This window comes from Rhinolophus sinicus, chromosome 14 (assembly GCF_057876585.1).
Source record: "Rhinolophus sinicus isolate RSI-liver-muscle chromosome 14, RSI-T2T, whole genome shotgun sequence".
Taxonomy (NCBI): Eukaryota; Metazoa; Chordata; class Mammalia; order Chiroptera; family Rhinolophidae; genus Rhinolophus; species Rhinolophus sinicus.
In genome coordinates this window covers 57,316,112-57,334,686 of record NC_142514.1, presented here as the reverse complement: position 1 = coordinate 57,334,686, position 18,575 = coordinate 57,316,112, and the positions used below count along the sequence as shown (strand labels likewise).

The 18,575-nt window shown below is 39.6% G+C and overlaps 1 protein-coding gene across 4 annotated transcripts in view; it reads right to left on the bottom strand.

Annotated features, from left to right (window-relative positions):
- AK5 (adenylate kinase 5) overlaps positions 1-18,575 on the bottom strand; it is a 204,352-nt gene that overhangs the window by 49,782 nt on the left and 135,995 nt on the right. For all 4 annotated transcript variants that reach the window (XM_019743342.3, XM_019743343.3, XM_088791211.1 and 1 more), the window contains exons 9-10: positions 13,657-13,699; positions 8,947-8,991 (exon numbers count right to left, since the gene is read on the bottom strand). In XM_019743342.3, coding sequence (XP_019598901.3) covers positions 8,947-8,991; positions 13,657-13,699 — 88 coding nt within the window. The remainder of the gene's footprint in view (positions 1-8,946; positions 8,992-13,656; positions 13,700-18,575) is intronic.

The following is an 18,575-nucleotide window of genomic DNA, read 5'->3' as shown; positions in this document are numbered from 1 at the left end:
CCAACAGACAATTTTCATTACATGTTATTTACCTTTCCCAGGTGGAAACTCTCTCCTCCCCTGCCTTCTACGACACCATTTGCTCCCGATATTCCACTTTGCTCTGTTCTCTCCTTCTCTGGCTCTGGCCCAGGTATTTATTAGATTCTGGGTCTGAGCTTTCCTGCAGCCTCACTCTGCCTAAGCTCACTGGATGCTCTCTGGCACATACGTGGCTTCCCTACCATGGATACCGTGGGGAATTCCACATCTGGGTCTACAGCCAGAACTAGTATTTTGGGTACTAGATCTCAAAAACCTCTTGTTCAGTGGCCATCACCTCATGGATGTTCCATAAACATCTCAACCTTAAAATGTTTAAAACTGAATTCTTTATCCATCTCTCAAAACCCATTTTTTCTCCACATTCCTTAACTCCTTGAATGTGGCACCTCTGTCTACTCGGTTGTTTAAACTAGCCACTTCTGAGTCTTGCTAATTCTTCACATTCACCTGTATACACAAATGGATCCTACTGTGTATTGATTCTACTTTTTAAAATCTCTTGGATCTATTTCTTCTTTTCCATTTCAACTGTTTCATGTTCCTCCTGTGTATGACCATCCAGATGACCTCCTGCCTGGCCTCCCTCCTGCAGCCTAAGCTCCCTCTCACTGCTACGAGAGTGGTCTTTCCGAAATTCAAATCTGATGACACATGACTGAGTAAAAAGCCTTGAAATTTCCCCATTGACACAGGATGAAGTTCATATATCTTAGCCTGGTGTTGTCAGCCTTTCGTGTCCTGGACTTTGCCTCTGTCTCCAGCTCTGCGTCTCACTGCTTCCCACCCTCTCAGCTCTGAGGCTTGCTCTCTCCTTGCCATGGCAAGAAATTTAGCTTTCTTCCCACTTAGCACTTGGCTAATTTCTTTTCTTTCTCCAGAATCAGCTCTGACTTCCCCACTCCACCCCTATATCCCTTCTTTAGTCTTTCTCTCCATCACCTAGGCCTCTACCATTGCAAGTACCAAACTGTGCTGTTTGTTTGCTTTCTCCCTGTAACATGAGCTCTTTGAGATTACAGAGTGCTTCCTTTCATCTTTGTATGCTCAGGCCTATAACTTGGCTGATATATAGTAGAAAATCAATAAATGTATCAAATGAATTAATGAAACTCACCCAAAAGAATATATATTTAATGGAAGAATTTAATATAGTGGTGAGATCATCTATTTATCGTTAGGGACATTTAAGCAGCACCCTTAAAGTCTTTATATCCCTTGGCCTAGGCTGTTTTTTCCTCTATCTCCATACTAAGCCATTGTTTGAGGTCAATATGTAGTCAGTACACTCCATCCAAAGCACAAAGAACATCTCAGAAGCACCAAGCTCCTTCAGCTGCATCCAGCATCGCATTCGCAAACACTTGCTCATTGTTGCCTGTGGCCCTCTGAAATAGTTTTGGTAATGCTCATAAAAGCGGTTCCCATGCTATGTCTTCTTAATAAAAGATGCAGTGTAAATATGCCGAAATCAATGTGTGTTAGGGAGGGGTTCAGTAATGGTTCAGATATTTTTATGCATTCAAATCATTTCCTGTTTTGAAATTAATACAGAATTTCACATAATTGGGAGAAACATGGCTGGGGCACTCAGAGGTCTATCTCATTGATATTCATTTGATGTCTTATTATTTTGTCTTTGTTTTCAGACATCAACAGCTGTACAAACAGGAACAAAGTAAAACAGAAAATTGAGGCACTTATTCAAATAAGTATGACAAATCCTTCCCTCCCCTCTGTAGTCCCACAACCTCACCTACATTTTGGCTCCTTACTACGTATCTACGTACACTTCTAGAGCATAGGCTTGGAAATCTGAGAAACTTTGTTTGAGTCTTAACTCTGTCACTTATTAACTGAGTAACCTTGGGAAAGTTACTTAACTTTTCTGAGTCTCCATTTCTTCATCTATAAAATGGAGAAGAACAGGAGCACTGATGACTGGTGTGAGGGTTCAATCAGATAATATGTATAAAGACAGCGCAATATCTGGAACATAGTCACCAGTATACATTAGTTTTAATATTGTTATGAGGTAATTCAAGTCAATATTTTGGGGGTAGAAGATGAAAACTTGGACTTATTTAACACGTTGCGTACGGTGGGGTTTAAATCCCTCGTGAAGATTCTCGTGATCCGTGCGCAACGTGTTAATTGCCTTTGCAGTTCACTTCCTTCCTTAGGGCTATGGCTCTGTTATTCATGCTTCCAATTAAAAGAGCAGTTAGCAATGTCAACTCATTGACTGTTCCAACTTGGGGTGGACAGAGAACGAATATTATTTTGCCATTTTAAAAGAAATTCAGAGAACCTAAGGGACTGGAGCCACAGAGCCTAGCTACAAACATGAGATTTTGGCTGTTCTCTCATCTTCAGTGCTGTGTACTTCTAGAGTCCGTAGCATCCGCCAGTGTCCACTGATCATTCTTAGTGGGTCTGAGAACAAGCAAAAGAGGCTTTCAGTGAGTCAGGCCTGGAGATGTGGCCCTTGCTGAGTGAACAGGCTGCATGTCTAAAGCTTCACTAGGTGATTCTGTTGGTAAGTTAATGGTGCTTCCAAAAAGATCTCAACAAATGGGTAGGGAGACAATGAGTGTGAGAGTATGAGGTCTCCAGTCACTTCACCTGCAAAATTCAATGACTGTGTTCCTTTCTTTTTAGCAGTAATTTGCCCTTCTGGATGATTGTCAATGAACTCAGTATCACTACTTTCTTTGAAGAAATAATTTAAAAAGCATGGAAAAGAAAGCCCATTTCTGCCATGTGATACAGTGTTCCAAGGACTGTTTAGTGTCTTTTGAATCTCAAAGCTCTTTATGCATAGCGAGCCATTGATAAAGGTTTATTAATTTGGTCTGATTAAATTAAGAAAGTGTTTTGTTCCAGTTCAACATAACTTAGAACCTTTTCGTAATGAGGTTTAGGGTCATTGCCAGCACGAAATGCCTGCATTTCTTCAACATTAGAAAGAGAAACACCCCATGGTTTGTAAATGCATTTGATGCTCTCTTGGAAAGTGGCCCAGTATCTCTCTCCCTTTACTCTCCCATCCTGAATAGTCTGGACTTTGAAAATATGGGTGTAGGCTTTGGAGAATGTCAATGGGGCCCTTCCTTAACTGCATCCCTTCAGGGGAAAAGAGCTGTGACAATTACGGGTCTGTATCTAGAGCAGGGGTGATGTTTCATAGTGAAGGCAGGCCACAGGCTTTGGAGTCAGATGGAAACTTATTTCTCTATATGAACCCAGCCTAGCTCATGAGCTGCCTGTTTTCACTTCATAGTGGAAACTCAACTGAGTCTAGCCTAGGGTTTCTTAGTCCAATCCAATGATTTCTGAAAACCTTGATAGTCCACTTCAGCTACAAAATTCATATGTTAAATCCTAAAGCCCAATGTGATCGTATTGGGAGGTGGAGCCTTTGGAAGGTGGCTAGGCCATGAGGGTGGGGCTTTCATGGATGGGATAGTGTCCTTATAAAAGAGGCCCCAGAGAGCTCCCGCGCCCCTTCCACCGTGTGAGGACACAGCAAAACATGGCTGTCTATGAAACAGGAAGTGGGCCCTCACTAGTCACTGAATCTGTCAGTACTTTGATCTTAGACTTCCCAGCTTCCAGAACTGTAAGAAATAAATTTCTACAGTTTATAAGGCACTCAGCCTATGATATTTCGTTATAACAGCCCAAGCAGATTTAGACAAGTTCAAAGTTCAGTCTCCAGGTCAAGGCTCTTCTCCCACCTCAAGGGTTTTCTTTACCCTTCCTCCAGTGCTGGTTTCTCCCAGTGCTGTGGATCCCTTGAGGTGTACCCTTTCCACCTTCCTTCCAGACTCTGCTTTGGAGTCTCCTGCTTGTCCTCCTGACGTATCCTCTTTGTTCAGTTCTAACAAGCACCCAGACTTTCCTTTCAGGCAACTATTGGGTACACAGAAACATTCAGAACTTTTCCAGACCCATAGGAGCCTAGAGAAACAGGGACTTTTAGTAGATGCACCCCTTTTCCCCAGATCCCTTCCTCACATTTGTGAGGTTATTTGCTTTTGAAAGGACAAGTGAAACCAAAGCACGAGGGACTTTTTCTTCCAAGACCTCGGGTGTTAGTCCTCAAAGTGAGATCCACAGACCCTGGGGTGGGGGCCCTATTTTGATTACAACACTATTTGATTACAACTATTTGCTTTTCACTGATGGTGCAGAGGCAATGTCTGTAAAACTGCAGTGCAAATCAAGGCAGCAGCATCCCAGTCTGCTAGTCATGTATTCTTTACCACCGTGAACTCACAGTAAAAAAAAAAAGAAAGAAGTAAAACGCCACTGTTACTTAAGAATGCCTTTGATGAGCAGTAAAAAAGGTTGATGTAATTTCAACTCTTATGCACACTTCATTGTAACACTGTGCGACAAAATGAGAAGCACACACAAAAGGCACTTCAGCACACGCAGGTATAATGGTTTTCTTGAGGAAAAGCACAGCATGATTGTTGAGTTGTTTAACTAGTTGCTTTTTTAGATGAACATCATTTTCACTTTCTGAAAAACTTGACTAACAGATAAAATATTGTTTTTCAGACTTCAGTATCTGGTGGACATTTTCTTTTTTTTTTTGAGCCTTTAAAGGGTTTTTATTCAGATTATAATTATATATATAATTATATATATATATATATATATATATATATATATATATAATTATATATACATATTCATCATAGAAAATGAGGAAATAAAGAGATGTATGAAAAAGACAGTAAAAATCATCTATTCCTATCACTGATAACTGCTATTAGTATTTCTTTACAGTCCCTCTTCTATATGCATTTATAGAAACAAAACTTGAACATCAAAATGTGTATATAGTTTTATATTCTTCCTTTTTTCTAACACAAGGTGTGACTATCCAACAGTATTTCTTCAAAACATGAATTTCTTCAAAAACATGATTTTTAATGGTTGTACTATATTCTGTTACATACAGGTACCATGCCTTACCTACCGCTCCCCTCTCTGGGTTACAGATTACATTTCACTGTTAACCTTTACACTAGAGGGATATCTTTATATATAAACATTTAGCCACATCTTTGATTATTTCTTTAGGGTTGATTTGTGACACTGGGATTACTGAATCAAAGGGTGTGAACAGTTTTTTTTTTTCCTCTGGTGGACATTTTCTTAAAAAGAAATAAAGTAAGCCATCCTTTCAAGGAAAACAACTGGCAGCATTTGTTGCTAATAATAAAATCCAAGCTTTCAAACCCCGATCCATCACTTACTAGTGAATTATTTAACTCTCTAAAGTCTTACTTGGAAAGTCCGGATGGTGATACTACTCCATAGGATAGATACAAGCATTAAATAAGATAATATTATAAAACATTTTATATAGTGCCTGGCATCTGTTAAGTATTTAATAGACAATGGCTTCTATTATAGCTACATAAAGTTAAAGCAATTTGATTTGTTATTCATTTTTAATTTAACCAAATATGTGAGTCAATTTCACCAAAAATGTTCAACCTGAGCCGCAAGGAGATACTCTCTAAAAATTAGACTTATTAATAGTTCTTTAATAATAGGGTAACAATGAAATGACAATAGAGCTCTAATGAAATAATGACAGGCACTGAAATATTAAGCTTTGAGTAAAAATTCTTATTTCTCAAATTTTCCTCCAGGAAATAAATAGGACGAGTTGTGCAGTGGTTAAATGCACAGAATACAAAAATATTGTACAAGTGCCTCCCAAAGCTTACTATTTAAAAGCAGTTTATCGGCACCAGTGCCAAGATACACAAGGCCATATGTGTCCCGGACACAATGAAAGTTACAGCCATTGAATGACGTCTTGATTATTATGCCATTAGTATCACGCCTCACCTATAAAGTTAGATGATTTTCCAAATTGAAGCACTTCTACCAAGGCTTTGGATAGGAATTAATGGAAATTCAGGTTGTGTTACATTTTGGGGCACAGGCACGCTATTAAAAGCAGAGAAAGGAAAAAGAAGCCAAATAGATTGGATTGGAGCAAGATAATGATCAAGAGATTAAAAAAGAAAAAAGGAAAAAGGAGAGAAATGTACCAGAAAAGGTTGTGAAAAACTGTGGGATCCTGTTAATGGGATATAATGAGGCACTTTAAAGGGTATTTTTACATTTTTCCAAATATTTTTCCATTTTCAGTAATGACTGAGTCTCAGTTTTATATATTAGCACAGTTCTTATATCTTGTGTGTGAACAACCAAAGTCCTTAGGATGCTTTTCAGTCCTTTTGATCACCAGGTCCTATTCTGTGAGATCTCTTAGTATGTCCTTTTGGAAGGTACTTCTACATAAACAGCTATTGAGCTGCTTCTTCATGAACCAAGAGGTAATAGTCACACAACATTCAAAGGGCCAACTAGGTCTGTCCTTGCCACTCTTTCTTTGCCTTTGGTCCACTTTCCCTGAATTTTTTTCTACTCAGATGACAATGCTATTATCTACCACCACTTATAACTATTTTGCAAATGAGCAAGAAATACCATCAGCTTAGGTGGGGGAGCGCGGGTAGGGGGTATTGCTTGTTCTCAGTGAGAGGGTGGCAGCTACATGGAGTAAGGAGCATTTGATTAGGCTCATAATTAGCCTGAAAACCATCCTGCCAGAAACAGCTACAGCAGCAACCTGCCTGTCAATTCCATTCCAGGAATTCCAATCACTAGTTTGGTTGTTATGGAAACTGACCACACTGCTTCCTAAAGAATTCATTATTCCAACAAATATTTGTTTTTCTAGTCTTTACGGGGACCTAAATGAGGGATGCAGACACAAGGGATGAAGGACATGGAGGAGGAAGGCTGGTGATTAGACAAGACTTCACAGCGAGTTCTAACTTAAACCTGACCCTGAGGCGTGATTAACTCTGGGAGAAGACATTTCAAGTGAAAAGGTTGGCAAATGCCAGAAAAGTTCAAGAGATAATAATGATGTAGGTGGAGCTGGAGGCAAAGAGTTGGGGTGTCGTGGGAGATGGGAAAAACAGTAGGAGAGAGCAGTGAAGGCCAGTCTAAGGAGTCTGGCCCTTTTTGTGGACAAAGGGGAACTGATGGTTACTGTGAAATAGAAAGAGTGCTTTAGGAATATTAATGTTATCTTATGACTAACAGTGAGGATGTTAGCCTAGTCTCTGCTAATACAACATCTCCACTGTGGTTCTGGTAGATGCCGAGACAATAATTTAATAAGTGAAAAATCCAGTTGTCTTCTTATATAGACAAAAACCACACTTGTTTCATTGAAATCAACTGACTCTCTTCATTAAAACTACTCAAAACTGCTTTGCGTGTGTCTATAGCATCCTGAGTATTTTTATAAGCTCAAATTGACCTGCAATACTACAGCCCCAAAATACCACTCTACCATCTGTCAAGGAAGTATTTAGAAGTAAGGCCTTCATGTTCAAGCGGAGTCCAGTAAATAGCCTAGAAGAAGAACAATTACTTTCCCTCCTATCAGTGATTTTGTACCTTCTATGGCCCAAACAGTAAGCTGAAATCTTTTTTCACCAGAATAGTAACTGACCAATACGTTGAAATACAGGAGAGTTTGGTTGGCTATAAGAAAAACTTTTTGTTTAGAGCAGCACTTTCCAGAGTATGTTCTGTGGAGACCCCTTGGGGGTCTCAACCTTTTCTGATGCCAAAGATTTCATATTGTGCTGTTTGACCTTCTGAAGGGCACAGGACTTAGGAACAGGTGAGCTGAAAGCCTTACTTATACCTAAACAGAAGGAAGCGACATTTGAAAATACATATCAAAATTCAACTGTGAGTGCTAAACAATGAGGAAATCTGAAACAGTGTTACTGCTAGAGTCAGTGACAACCACAAAGTGCTATATTATTTGTAGAAGTATTTTTGGACCACATTATTCAAAATGCAGCTATCTCTGCGACAATAAAGGCTCATTCTTTGGATTCCTGAACACCAAGTTTAAAGGGTTGCCCCTCTTCCTAATTTGGCTCCTAAGATAAAAGCTAAACAGAAAGTATAATTTATTGTGTCTTGGCCTTGATGCCAAGAAAGCTGATTAAAGTTGATGTAGTAAGGGCAATTTTCTGTGAAATTAGGATGATGAGTTTCTCTTTAGTAAGGAGGAAAAATAGTGTACTTTTACTTTCTGAAAAGAATGTGAAATAAGCGTGGCAAGAGTCCATCCAGTTCCCCAGGTTATGGTCACCTAGAGGCAAGCAGGTCAGAAATAGAACTCACGTTGGCCTCAAGGATTGTCACTGCTTTAAGACATGTTCTCCTTGGCTGGAATTCTTCCTTCTCTCACCTCCCATCAATCCCTCAGTCACCCCATCTCTTCCTTTACTTCCATGCTTAAATGTCACTTACATAGGGAAACCTTCCTTGGTCAGTCTATATAATTACCCATTTCTACCTCAAATACGCCAACAGGTTCTCTGTTTCAGCTCTTTGTATGCCTCCTAATTTTGTGACAATAATTCGATTAGTTCTTATCTTCGTCTAAAGTGGAAGCTCTGCGATCCCTGCTCATTGCTCAGCGTGGGCCCAAAACTTAGTAAGTGTCTGGTGGATGATTGAATGTGGGAGACAGTTGGGATATCAACCCACACAACTGAGTGGTAAAGGGGGGAGAGACCACTTAGAGTCCTGCTTTGTCTATGCTGAAAAGATACAAAACCTAAAGTAACATAAAACTGTGTAAATAAAAGCAGCAATCTGAAAGCCTGTGTGTGTGTGTGTGTGTGTGTGTGTGTGTGTGTGTGTGTGTGTGTATCTTAACCAAGAAAGTGGCAAGACTTCAAAACAGGGTGAGAAATGAATAGCCTTTTCTTTTCTACCAAGTTGTTATTATTAGCAATCACATTAGAAAATTTGAGGTTTGCTACTCACCAATTATGAAAATAATTTTACACTTCCTCAAATCTTCCATGACACCTTTAAAGTAAGAAAAATTTATTAGCAAGAAATACTGTGTTTCACTCATGTTATATAAAACCCAAAATCTTGTATTTTTTTTAATAAGAAAATTGAAGATGAGTAAATGTGTTAATAGGCCATAATTAAAGGGCACCGATGACCATTTCAGCCTTATTCCCAGAGCCAGGTAACATATTTTCATTTTAACATACAATATCACTTTTAGGTAGTAAAACTGGTAAGGCATTAAGTAGCATGAGTCACAAAGAAAGATAATTAAAAACAAATATTTAGAGAAGTTTCTAAGTGTCTCAGTTTTGAGTTATTTCACATTTGTAAACATTCGCTAATCTCTCTTTTAATAAAGAGGGGTTAAGACATGACTAGGGAGTCTGGAAGACAATATTTTAAAAATAGTTGCTATTTACAGAAAACAATGCTATTTTCCACATTTAAGGTAGTGATATAAAATTTCTTTTTAAAATAAATGTATATAAATAATAACAGTGAGTCAATTTACAGAAAAATATGAAGTAAATAACATAGAGTGTAATAAGTAGCACAGAGATGATACGAAAATCAAGAAGGTGGCAAGCGAGGACTAAATTTTGGGAATCGCTGCTTTAAGGCAAAGAAATGATTAGAAATTTTGGCGAAGTGTGAAGTCCTCTAGAGCAGGGGTGTCCGAACTTTTTCAACGTTTTTCACCAAGGGCCATATGTAGTAAAATACACAAACAGCCGGGCCACTCACTCGAGGTGAAGTACGTATTGCCTCACCTGGTTTATTTAAGTAAACTAAATATATTTTTGGAATTTGCTGCGGGCCAATTAACAATGGATCATGGGCCACAGCTGGCTCGCGGGCCGCAGTTTGGACATCCCTGCTCTAGAGTTTGTGGAGCTCTAAAAGGTTTTCAGCTGTCACGGGGTGTAGTAGGTAGCCATGGGGGATGGGTAGACAAGAACTCTATTTTGGTCCTGTTGTCAACTGACTTGACCTAGGCAAGTGACTTACTTTGGACCTCAGTTTTTCCATCTGCAAAATAAAGGTGTTGGACCCAGTGATCTCTAATGTCTCTTTTGGTTCAAATACTTGTGATTCTGTGGTTCCTATAAGTCAATAGGCCACACAAGGAAGTAGCCCTCATTGTCCCTTGGCCACAATTATGATGTTATTATTGTAGGTTTAAGATATCTTCCTAAGGCAATCCAAAATTCTAAGAGATCTTGGGTGAGAGTGAGGTCACCCAAAGAGATAACTTCAGTGAAAAATTTGAATCGGGAATGGCTCCGTGAGCTCAGGGTCTCTGGACTTGGAAAATGCCAGTGGTTGCTGTGTGAGTCTGGAAGCAGGGGGTCCTCAAACTAAAAAAAAAATCAGTTTAGAGTGAGGACCTGAGGACAGAGGAAACAGCAGTCCTACCTAAGACTGCTTCACCAAGCAGCATAGACAAGTAATTCACCATTGCTTTAAGCCCACAGGACTTTATGTATGAAGATTAGACTTTACATGTGCTCAAGAGTTGAACCCACCCTCACAAGGGAGTTAATCAGGCTTCCGCCCTGGAGGCAGAGTGTTGGGGCAGCCCAGGGGCACAGATGCAGGCGAGGTCCGGAAGCTCTGAAGTTCAATGCGAACCGGTAGAAGCCACTTAGGACGAGGTACTGCTCCAACCCAGAGGCCACTGGGGCAAATGAGGGTGGTGAAAGCTAAGAAGTAGGCCTAGGAGACTCAGATACTCACCATGCTCAGGTCCGTCTTCTAAGCAGCTTATCTAACACCCATGGGGGTGGCGGTGGGGGTGGGAGGCTGAGTCCACAAACAAGAACTTTCAGAAAGGTTTCTTTGATGTGCTTAGGCAAAGGCCAGGCAAAGATTCCAAACCAGTGAGGTGGGTGGGTGTGGAGTGTCGTGGACTATGGTAATAAGAGTTAACTTCAAAGTCAAGTTTTTGGAGCACCATGCTGGACAAACAAACAACATCTGAGGCTGAATGCTTCCCTCAGCTGGACAGATGTGACTGCAGACAGAGTAACTGAAGATAATTTTTAATACTTTACTAACCCCTATGCTAAGGGAGATACTTTTCAAACTGCAAGACAACATTGAATAGACTAATATATTACAATGTAGGATACTGTGCTTTTTTTTTTTACTTCATGAAAACTGTGCATGCAGTTTTAAAGTAAAGACACTAGTGTTCACAAAGGTATTAGGTGTTTTTTGTTGGAACCCTGGACTCTTGGGGTATGAATTCCAGATCCTGGGCTGGGAAGATTCCCAGAGCAGTCTTCTCAGTGGGGAGAGCCCTGGAAAGTGGAGCAGGACTGGATAGAGTCAGCCCTGAGTTCCTAGTCTAGGTGGAGCTCTGGGCTCTTTTCCTGGTTCAGGAAGAAGCTGCTTTTGCTCATCCTTTGGGTGTGAAAAGACTAAAATGACAAGTGAAATGTGATTACCCGGAGAGAGAGAAGAATGTTTTCATTTCCCATCTTGGTGACAAAATTGCAATTTTTATACTTAAAATGGACTTATAGGACTCTGACTTATGTACTTCATATCGTATGTGGATGATCAGTACTTTCAAAAGTTAGGTCATTCTTCTGACAGTTATAAAGCATACTTTTTAGTGGAATTGGAGTGTTTCATTTATATATACAATGATACCTTTTTACAGTACTCCACTATTAGTTGAATGAAAGGCCCAACTCACAAGGGGGTTGGGGGGGGGAAGAGAGAGAGAGAGAGGGGGGGGGGAGAGAGAGAGAGAGAGAGAGAGAGAGAGAGAGAGAGAGAGAGAGAGAGAGAAACATGAAGAATTAGGTTGGGAATAGAAAGGGAAGGAGACAGGGGAGAAAGTGTTGGAAGCGGAGGTAAGAAGTGAATTTTGGGTCTGTGGAAACATTTGGTTTTCACACTGAAGGATGATTTTTTTTTTAGTTCTTTTTAATCAAAGAGATGCTACAGTCTCTTTACAGAGTAGCCCATGGTGATCGGAAAAATCCTATGTTACCTGGAGCTTTCTATTGAAGGCAAATAGATTGTGCCCTTAACACATGGGACCATATGGTCCTCTTACGTTCTCTAGACTCCAGTTTACTTTTCTGAAGCTGAGCAACTTTTAATCTATTAGCAATCTAGGAAAGTGGCTGTGGTTACTATCATTATGATGATTTGGTATAGTTGTATTCTAGTCCAGTTTTAAAAAATAGTTATTCTTTTAAAATTAATGATGGTACATTCATGCAATGTAGTCATTACAAATTCAGGTTATAGAGGTTTTTTTTTAGTTTTTTTTAGGGAGGGCGCAGCTCACAGTGGCCTGTGTGGGGATCAAACCAGCAATCTTGGTGTTATTAGCATCACGCTCTAACCAACTGAGCTAACTGGTCACTCCCTATAAAGAGTTTTTAATGATATGGGAACATACTTATGATATGCAGAAAATATTGGAGATAATATTTGTACATGCACATGTATTCTCAACGATGTAAAAATAGGTATATACGAGTAGACAACACACTGGAATAAAATATACTAGAATATTGTCATAAGGTTTTACATAACTCTTATTTTCTACTTCAAAAAAAATTTCCTCTATAAATCCCATTGTGTAATACAGAATTGTACACCTGAAATCTATGTAATTTTACTAACAATTGTCACCCCAATAAATTTAATTAAAAAAAAAAAAATTTCCACTATTAATATGTGTTAATTTTATAACCAGGAAAAAAGGAAACTTTATTAGGCCACCAATCCATCCCTGTCCAGTGGGGATTGAGCTGATTATTTGCACTTGGCTCATGTTTACGTGCCTGTCCCCATGAATCACCATGATGTCATCTGGTGACTGAGATTTCACATATTGCTATTGCCATTACCATCAAGTGGCAGTTTATCTACCACCTCATGCTCATGGGTCAGTGCAGATTCGAGCTGGGATTATTTAGAAAGCCGAATCACTTACTTGTATGTGTTCGTAGTCAATATAAACATATTTCCATGGACCATAATTATAACAACATTTATTACGGAGGGAAAATGTTAGAAGGTATTTTACTTAGGGCAATAGGAACCTTATCTTTCTTGGACAATCTCAAATCCACATAATTTTATCTATTTTCAGTTCCATGTGTAGCTAATTATGGTTGGATTTTTAAATTTTTGCAAGACTTTTAACATGACAAAAATGACAAAGCAGTATAATTTGGGTGTTTCTTAGATTGCGTGCCAATGGTACACCACAGAATAGTAACCACTATCCAGGAAAATGACTGTGTCCAACAAATTTGAAGAATCTTTTATTAAGTTAGCTGGCTCTCAGTAAATGCAGGACTTGTGGAAGCCTTGCTGTGCTATCATACATGTGACTCTTCCAAAGGCAATTGAGTGCTAAGTGTTTGTCAAACATATTTTACCAGAGCATCCTGTTTTCACTGAGTATCTCAGGGGTCATGTTCTCTTGGCAGTGAGGAAATGCATCTCTTAGGCAACCTTTGGTTCTTTACATGGAACAAGAGGGGAGAGATCCAAAGAGTTCCCATCGTGACCGTGTTTCCCGGCTAAGGGAAAAGTACATGCTATTGGTAGTTTATTATCTTTCTATTGGTGTTTAATAAAAAAGACATGCTCAAAGCCACTAAAAGGACAACACTAGTCTGCTCAGTAAAGGAAACTCACCTCCCGTGGTGTCCTCTCCAAATATATTTAACTGGTCATCACCCTGTTTATAAAAAAATCAAAATATTAGAAGATAATACTAAAGGTATTGTGTTAAACTTCTGGCCAACACTAACATACTTAAGCTTCCAAATAACTCTGCAAAGGAGGTGCTGTCATGATCACCTTTTATAGATGAAGAAATTGAGTGTTGGAGAAGTTAAGTTGTACAAGGTCACATAGCAGTGTGGGACAAGGCCAGATTCGAACCTGGGCTGTCTGTCCCCAGAGTTCATGCTCTTCTTAATCGGTAAGATATCCTGCCTCATTTTCTTGATGTACTATCTATCCGTGGTCAGAAAAGCTGATTTCAAGAGGACAAAACCCTTTAGTACCCGAAGCTCACTGATAGGTACAGTCACAGCTATTTTACAAACAACTCTGTAATTTAAAGCTGGACTTGGCGAACTGTCTGTAAAGGGCCAGCCACTAAACATTTTCAGCATTGCGAGCCATCTGGTCTCTGTGCATATTAACCACTGGCCGTCGTTTGCCAATCCCTGAAAACTAAAGCACGAAATAAGGGAAGTTGGAATGACCAGCTTTGATTGATGCCTGCCTTTTAAGCTTTCATTTTATTTTCAAAGCAAACATCTTCTCTGTTTTCCTTATAGAAGAACCAACCCATAATGATTGGAAGAAATTCAGAAAATCATTTATAAAAAGGCATTTGGTGAGAATTTTCAATCTCACTTAATCTCCATCCACCCCATTTTCCCACTTCCTCATTCTTTATAGGTAACCACTCATAGAAATTTTTTTCTTTTTTTTTGTATCTTTCCAAATACACAAAATGTGACTTTCAGCTGTCCGTGGGTACACTTCAATATAAGTATATAATCTTATTACCTCCATTTTGTACGCAGAAAGAAGCAGACTTATACATGCATGTGTTTATTATTACCTACTGATCTATACTGTTCTTCCCCTTTATATTTTCACTTGTCAGTATTTCCTGGAGGACTTTCCATATCAGCACAGAATGTTCTTGGTTGTACAGTATTCTATTGTATCGAAGGTACCATAGTTGCTGCTGTTGTTTTTAAATAGTTCATTAAGTTGTTTCCGATCTTGGACCATTTTTGAAAAAGTAGCATAATGAATAAATGTAGATAAATGTCATTTCATTCATATATACCTGGAGGATAAATTCCCAGAGAGAAGACTGTGTGGTCAAAGAGTAAATGTATTTATAATTGATAGATTTTGCTAAATTGCTCTCCACAGAGGTTGTGTCTGTCAGGGACAGTCTCTGGCTCACGCTTTACTCCAGCCTCTGGCCTCAACTCGCTTTGATGCAGGACTCAGTTAAATGAGATTACCTGGTTGCATTAAGCTCCCTTGAGGTGATCTGCCTTGAAAGCACTTTGTTGGAAAACTGAGACTTGCAATCCTTTTTTAGAAATTATGCCTTCAGGTCAACTTTACTGCTTGTCTTCTCACATTTGCCTTTGTGTCCAGAGTTATTCCAGGTGAGAGGAGACACTCTCACCTGGTCATTCAGGGACACTCTACATTAACTAACTCTTGTCCATGAATAAAAAAGTCTTCTGTTATTCGTTAGTGAGCCTCCCCAACCCCTGTCCTTGTTGAAATTATTGCATTTTGGAGCTGGGAGTATAAGGATCATCTAATCCGACCCTATTGTCCCCCTCTTCTATTTTACAGCTGAGGAAAAGATGGTTAGAGAGGTCATGTGAGGGGCCCATGCCCATGTCATCATATCCTTAATGAAGCGAGGGTTGGGATGAGAACCACATCTCCTACCACACAGCATGGCTCCTAGAGAGTTAGCTACTATAGTGGATCTGTTACTGTCCTGCTCTCACCTGGCCAGTGCATCCATCCCCCAGCTGCTGCTATGGCTCACAGGTAATCTGGCCCCTCCCTCAAGCTGGGATGACACTAGTGTAAGTTGTCCCCTAGAAGTCCCCTGGAAACCAGGCTGACCACATCAGGCTGACGAGCCGGGACCACATCCTTGCTCAATTCCTACCCCTGCCCTATCCTGTATCTCTCTCCACCTAAGAGTACCTTCTAATAACACACTTACAAAGAATCCCCATTGCAGGCTCTACTTCTAGAGAAGCCCACCTGAGACAGGGTCCTAATTGCAGCAATTATTATGTTTGCCTGAAGTGCTGCTATATCAAACAGGCTCAATAGCCTTTCCAGAAAAGGATTGTTTAATCAGACTCTGCTCATTGCTTGTCAAACAGCTATTGAATATATTCAGGTAACGTTAAGAGGAAACCACCGAGTCCTCTCCCTCAATTTTAAATATTATTGTTGAATTATCAGACTTACACCCCCCTTCAGGCTAAATGGTATCAGATCTTTCTTGTACCCAACCATTATGGTTTGGGAGTTTGATCAGGGTTAATGTCAATTCATAAAACAATGCACCATGTTATAAAGGGGCCGATCTCACCTCTATTATAAGATAAGGTCGCTTGTGTCTGACCTGTTTTTATCCATAACTCTTATGCACAGCCTTCTATTCTATTTGCTCAAATACTTTAAATGAACCCCCGCTTTGTTTCATGAATGCATCGATAGTGAACACGTTTCTGGTGCACTGATGCAACTGTCATCAGCTCTGCCAGGAATGTGGCGTGTGACTCTCACGGACAGGGAAGCCCAGGTGAATGGGATGTTTGATTGGAGGGTGTTTTCAGTGATGCTCAAAACAAGCCTGATTCCAATGTGAATCTTTGGAAATAAAGTCATTTTGGCATCTTACACACACACACACACACACACACACACACACACACACACACACACACAATACCCAATTCATGAATAACAAATCCTTCTGGTTTTGTTGAAAAAGAGGCTGTCTAGCCCCTGGAGGCCCTAACTCTTCTCTTTATTTTCAAATACTAGGTAGATGGGTCTTCTTCATGATAGGCATTAGTTTCAGAATGTCAATTATATAAGCAGCAAAATGTGATACTCATATAAGCTCATTCGAGACGTATCTGGTAAGGTGTTTACATCCAGTAGCATTGCAGCGGCATCTTCAGTCAGATGTGCTTCGAGAAAACACAATATTGACTACCAAGTGCCACCTGCGTGCCTGTGCTGCTTCTTTGTGTTACAGCCTTTTACTGTGTTGTCGCTCCATCCAGTCAGCCCTTTGTCACCTGTGAGTCAAAACTGTGGGGTTAGGCCTTGTGGGTACACCGAGACAGATGACTTTCCACAGTAATAAATAGGTTTTGGGGGGCGTGGAGCGGTATACCAAATCTGAACAAACTGACAAAGAGAGATAGTACAAATATAGGCACAGATTTTATGTAATTGCCACTTATGACTCACGAGCATGGAATCAAGATACAGCCAACAATGATGTGATTAATACTAACGATGGTGGGAAAAGCTGCAGCAAAACCACTAAAACACACACACAAAAATCAAAATCAGGTTGCCACATCTTTTTATGCTACATATATGGTAACATGCTAGTAATTGATGGGGGAAAATCTAGAATCCCGTTGAAGTGACACATTTAGAACATCAAGATAGGATTTGTGGCTTTACGGGGAGACTACATTTGGGCAACAGATTTGTTTTGGTCTCTAACCTTCGTTCTTCGGTCAAACCAGAGCCATAAGGAGAATAAAAGCAACTTGCATTCAACTTTATTTCCCCATGTGGATGTGTAGGCAAGAAACTGCTTTGGCAAGACTGGATTCTGGTGTTATAGGAAGAGCAGCTAATTGGTGTGTGTTTTCCTGTTTGATCAGAGCTCCTATTTCACGATGACGAGTAAGAGGACAGAGTACAGAGGGCGACTACATTGAATAGAAACAAAGATGGATTCATTTGCTAAAAGAGGGATTGAAGCTGGGTTATCGTGATTTGAAAGTGAAATTCTTATTTTACTGGTAAACTGTGAATGAAGTTCTGAAATGTCTTAGATCTCCAGCAGGAGACTATTGGAAAATAGAAATATAACTACATTTTATCAGCAGGAAGAAGGGAGATTGGTACTTGAGGCATGTTCTGAGTGTTTACAGTTCTCCGCTAAAGCATGTTTTCATTGAAAGTAATGGGCAAGTTGGAAAAAAAAAAAAAAAAGATGGGACGTGGTATGTAATTTAGTTACAGCTAAGAATTCATTTTATAGCAACTTCCATTTCTGTTTTACTAAAGTATATACAATTAGAAGTCTGCTTGCTGTGGAAACCCTTGTATAAATGAGCAAACAGGGATGAAAAAAATATAGGGGATGTTAGCCTAACCTTTTCCCAGTGTTATTAAATTGCAGGTTCTCTACATGGACTGCTTTAAACCGTGGTTTACACATCCAGTTCTCTAGGTGGAATAGTATTTCCCTTCTTTTATATATAAATTGAATTTATACATAAAAAATTATGGGAATTGAAATGTCCGTCCCTCTAATAAGATATTTTAAAGCAAAGAGTTTTTCCTGGTGTTTTCCTATAACTTCCTGTTTTCACCTCACTGCCAGAAGAGCATGTGAGAGACACTTCTATCTTGTCTCCATCTGCCCAAGCAGCACCTTTGTCAAGCAGGGCTTCATAAGGCTGGTGGTATAAAGGAAGGAACCCAGGTCCCATTCTGATTTCATCTCATTTAAAGTTAATGTGGACCAGAAAGTCGCATCTGACTAGAGTCTTACCAAGAAGAGGTATTATACTTGGCCTTTACCTCTGTTTTCGGATTTCTTGTAAAACACAGATAAAAATGGCAGCTCAGCTTCAACCATTGGGAACTGTAGAACATACTGGCCTGTCTCCAGCACTTTTGTTAGGAGCTATGAGAATATAGACTCCTGATGAGATTCTCTACACAAAATGGAAAATCAGGTTAATTAATAGCATAAAACAAACTGTTTGTGTGTCCATGTG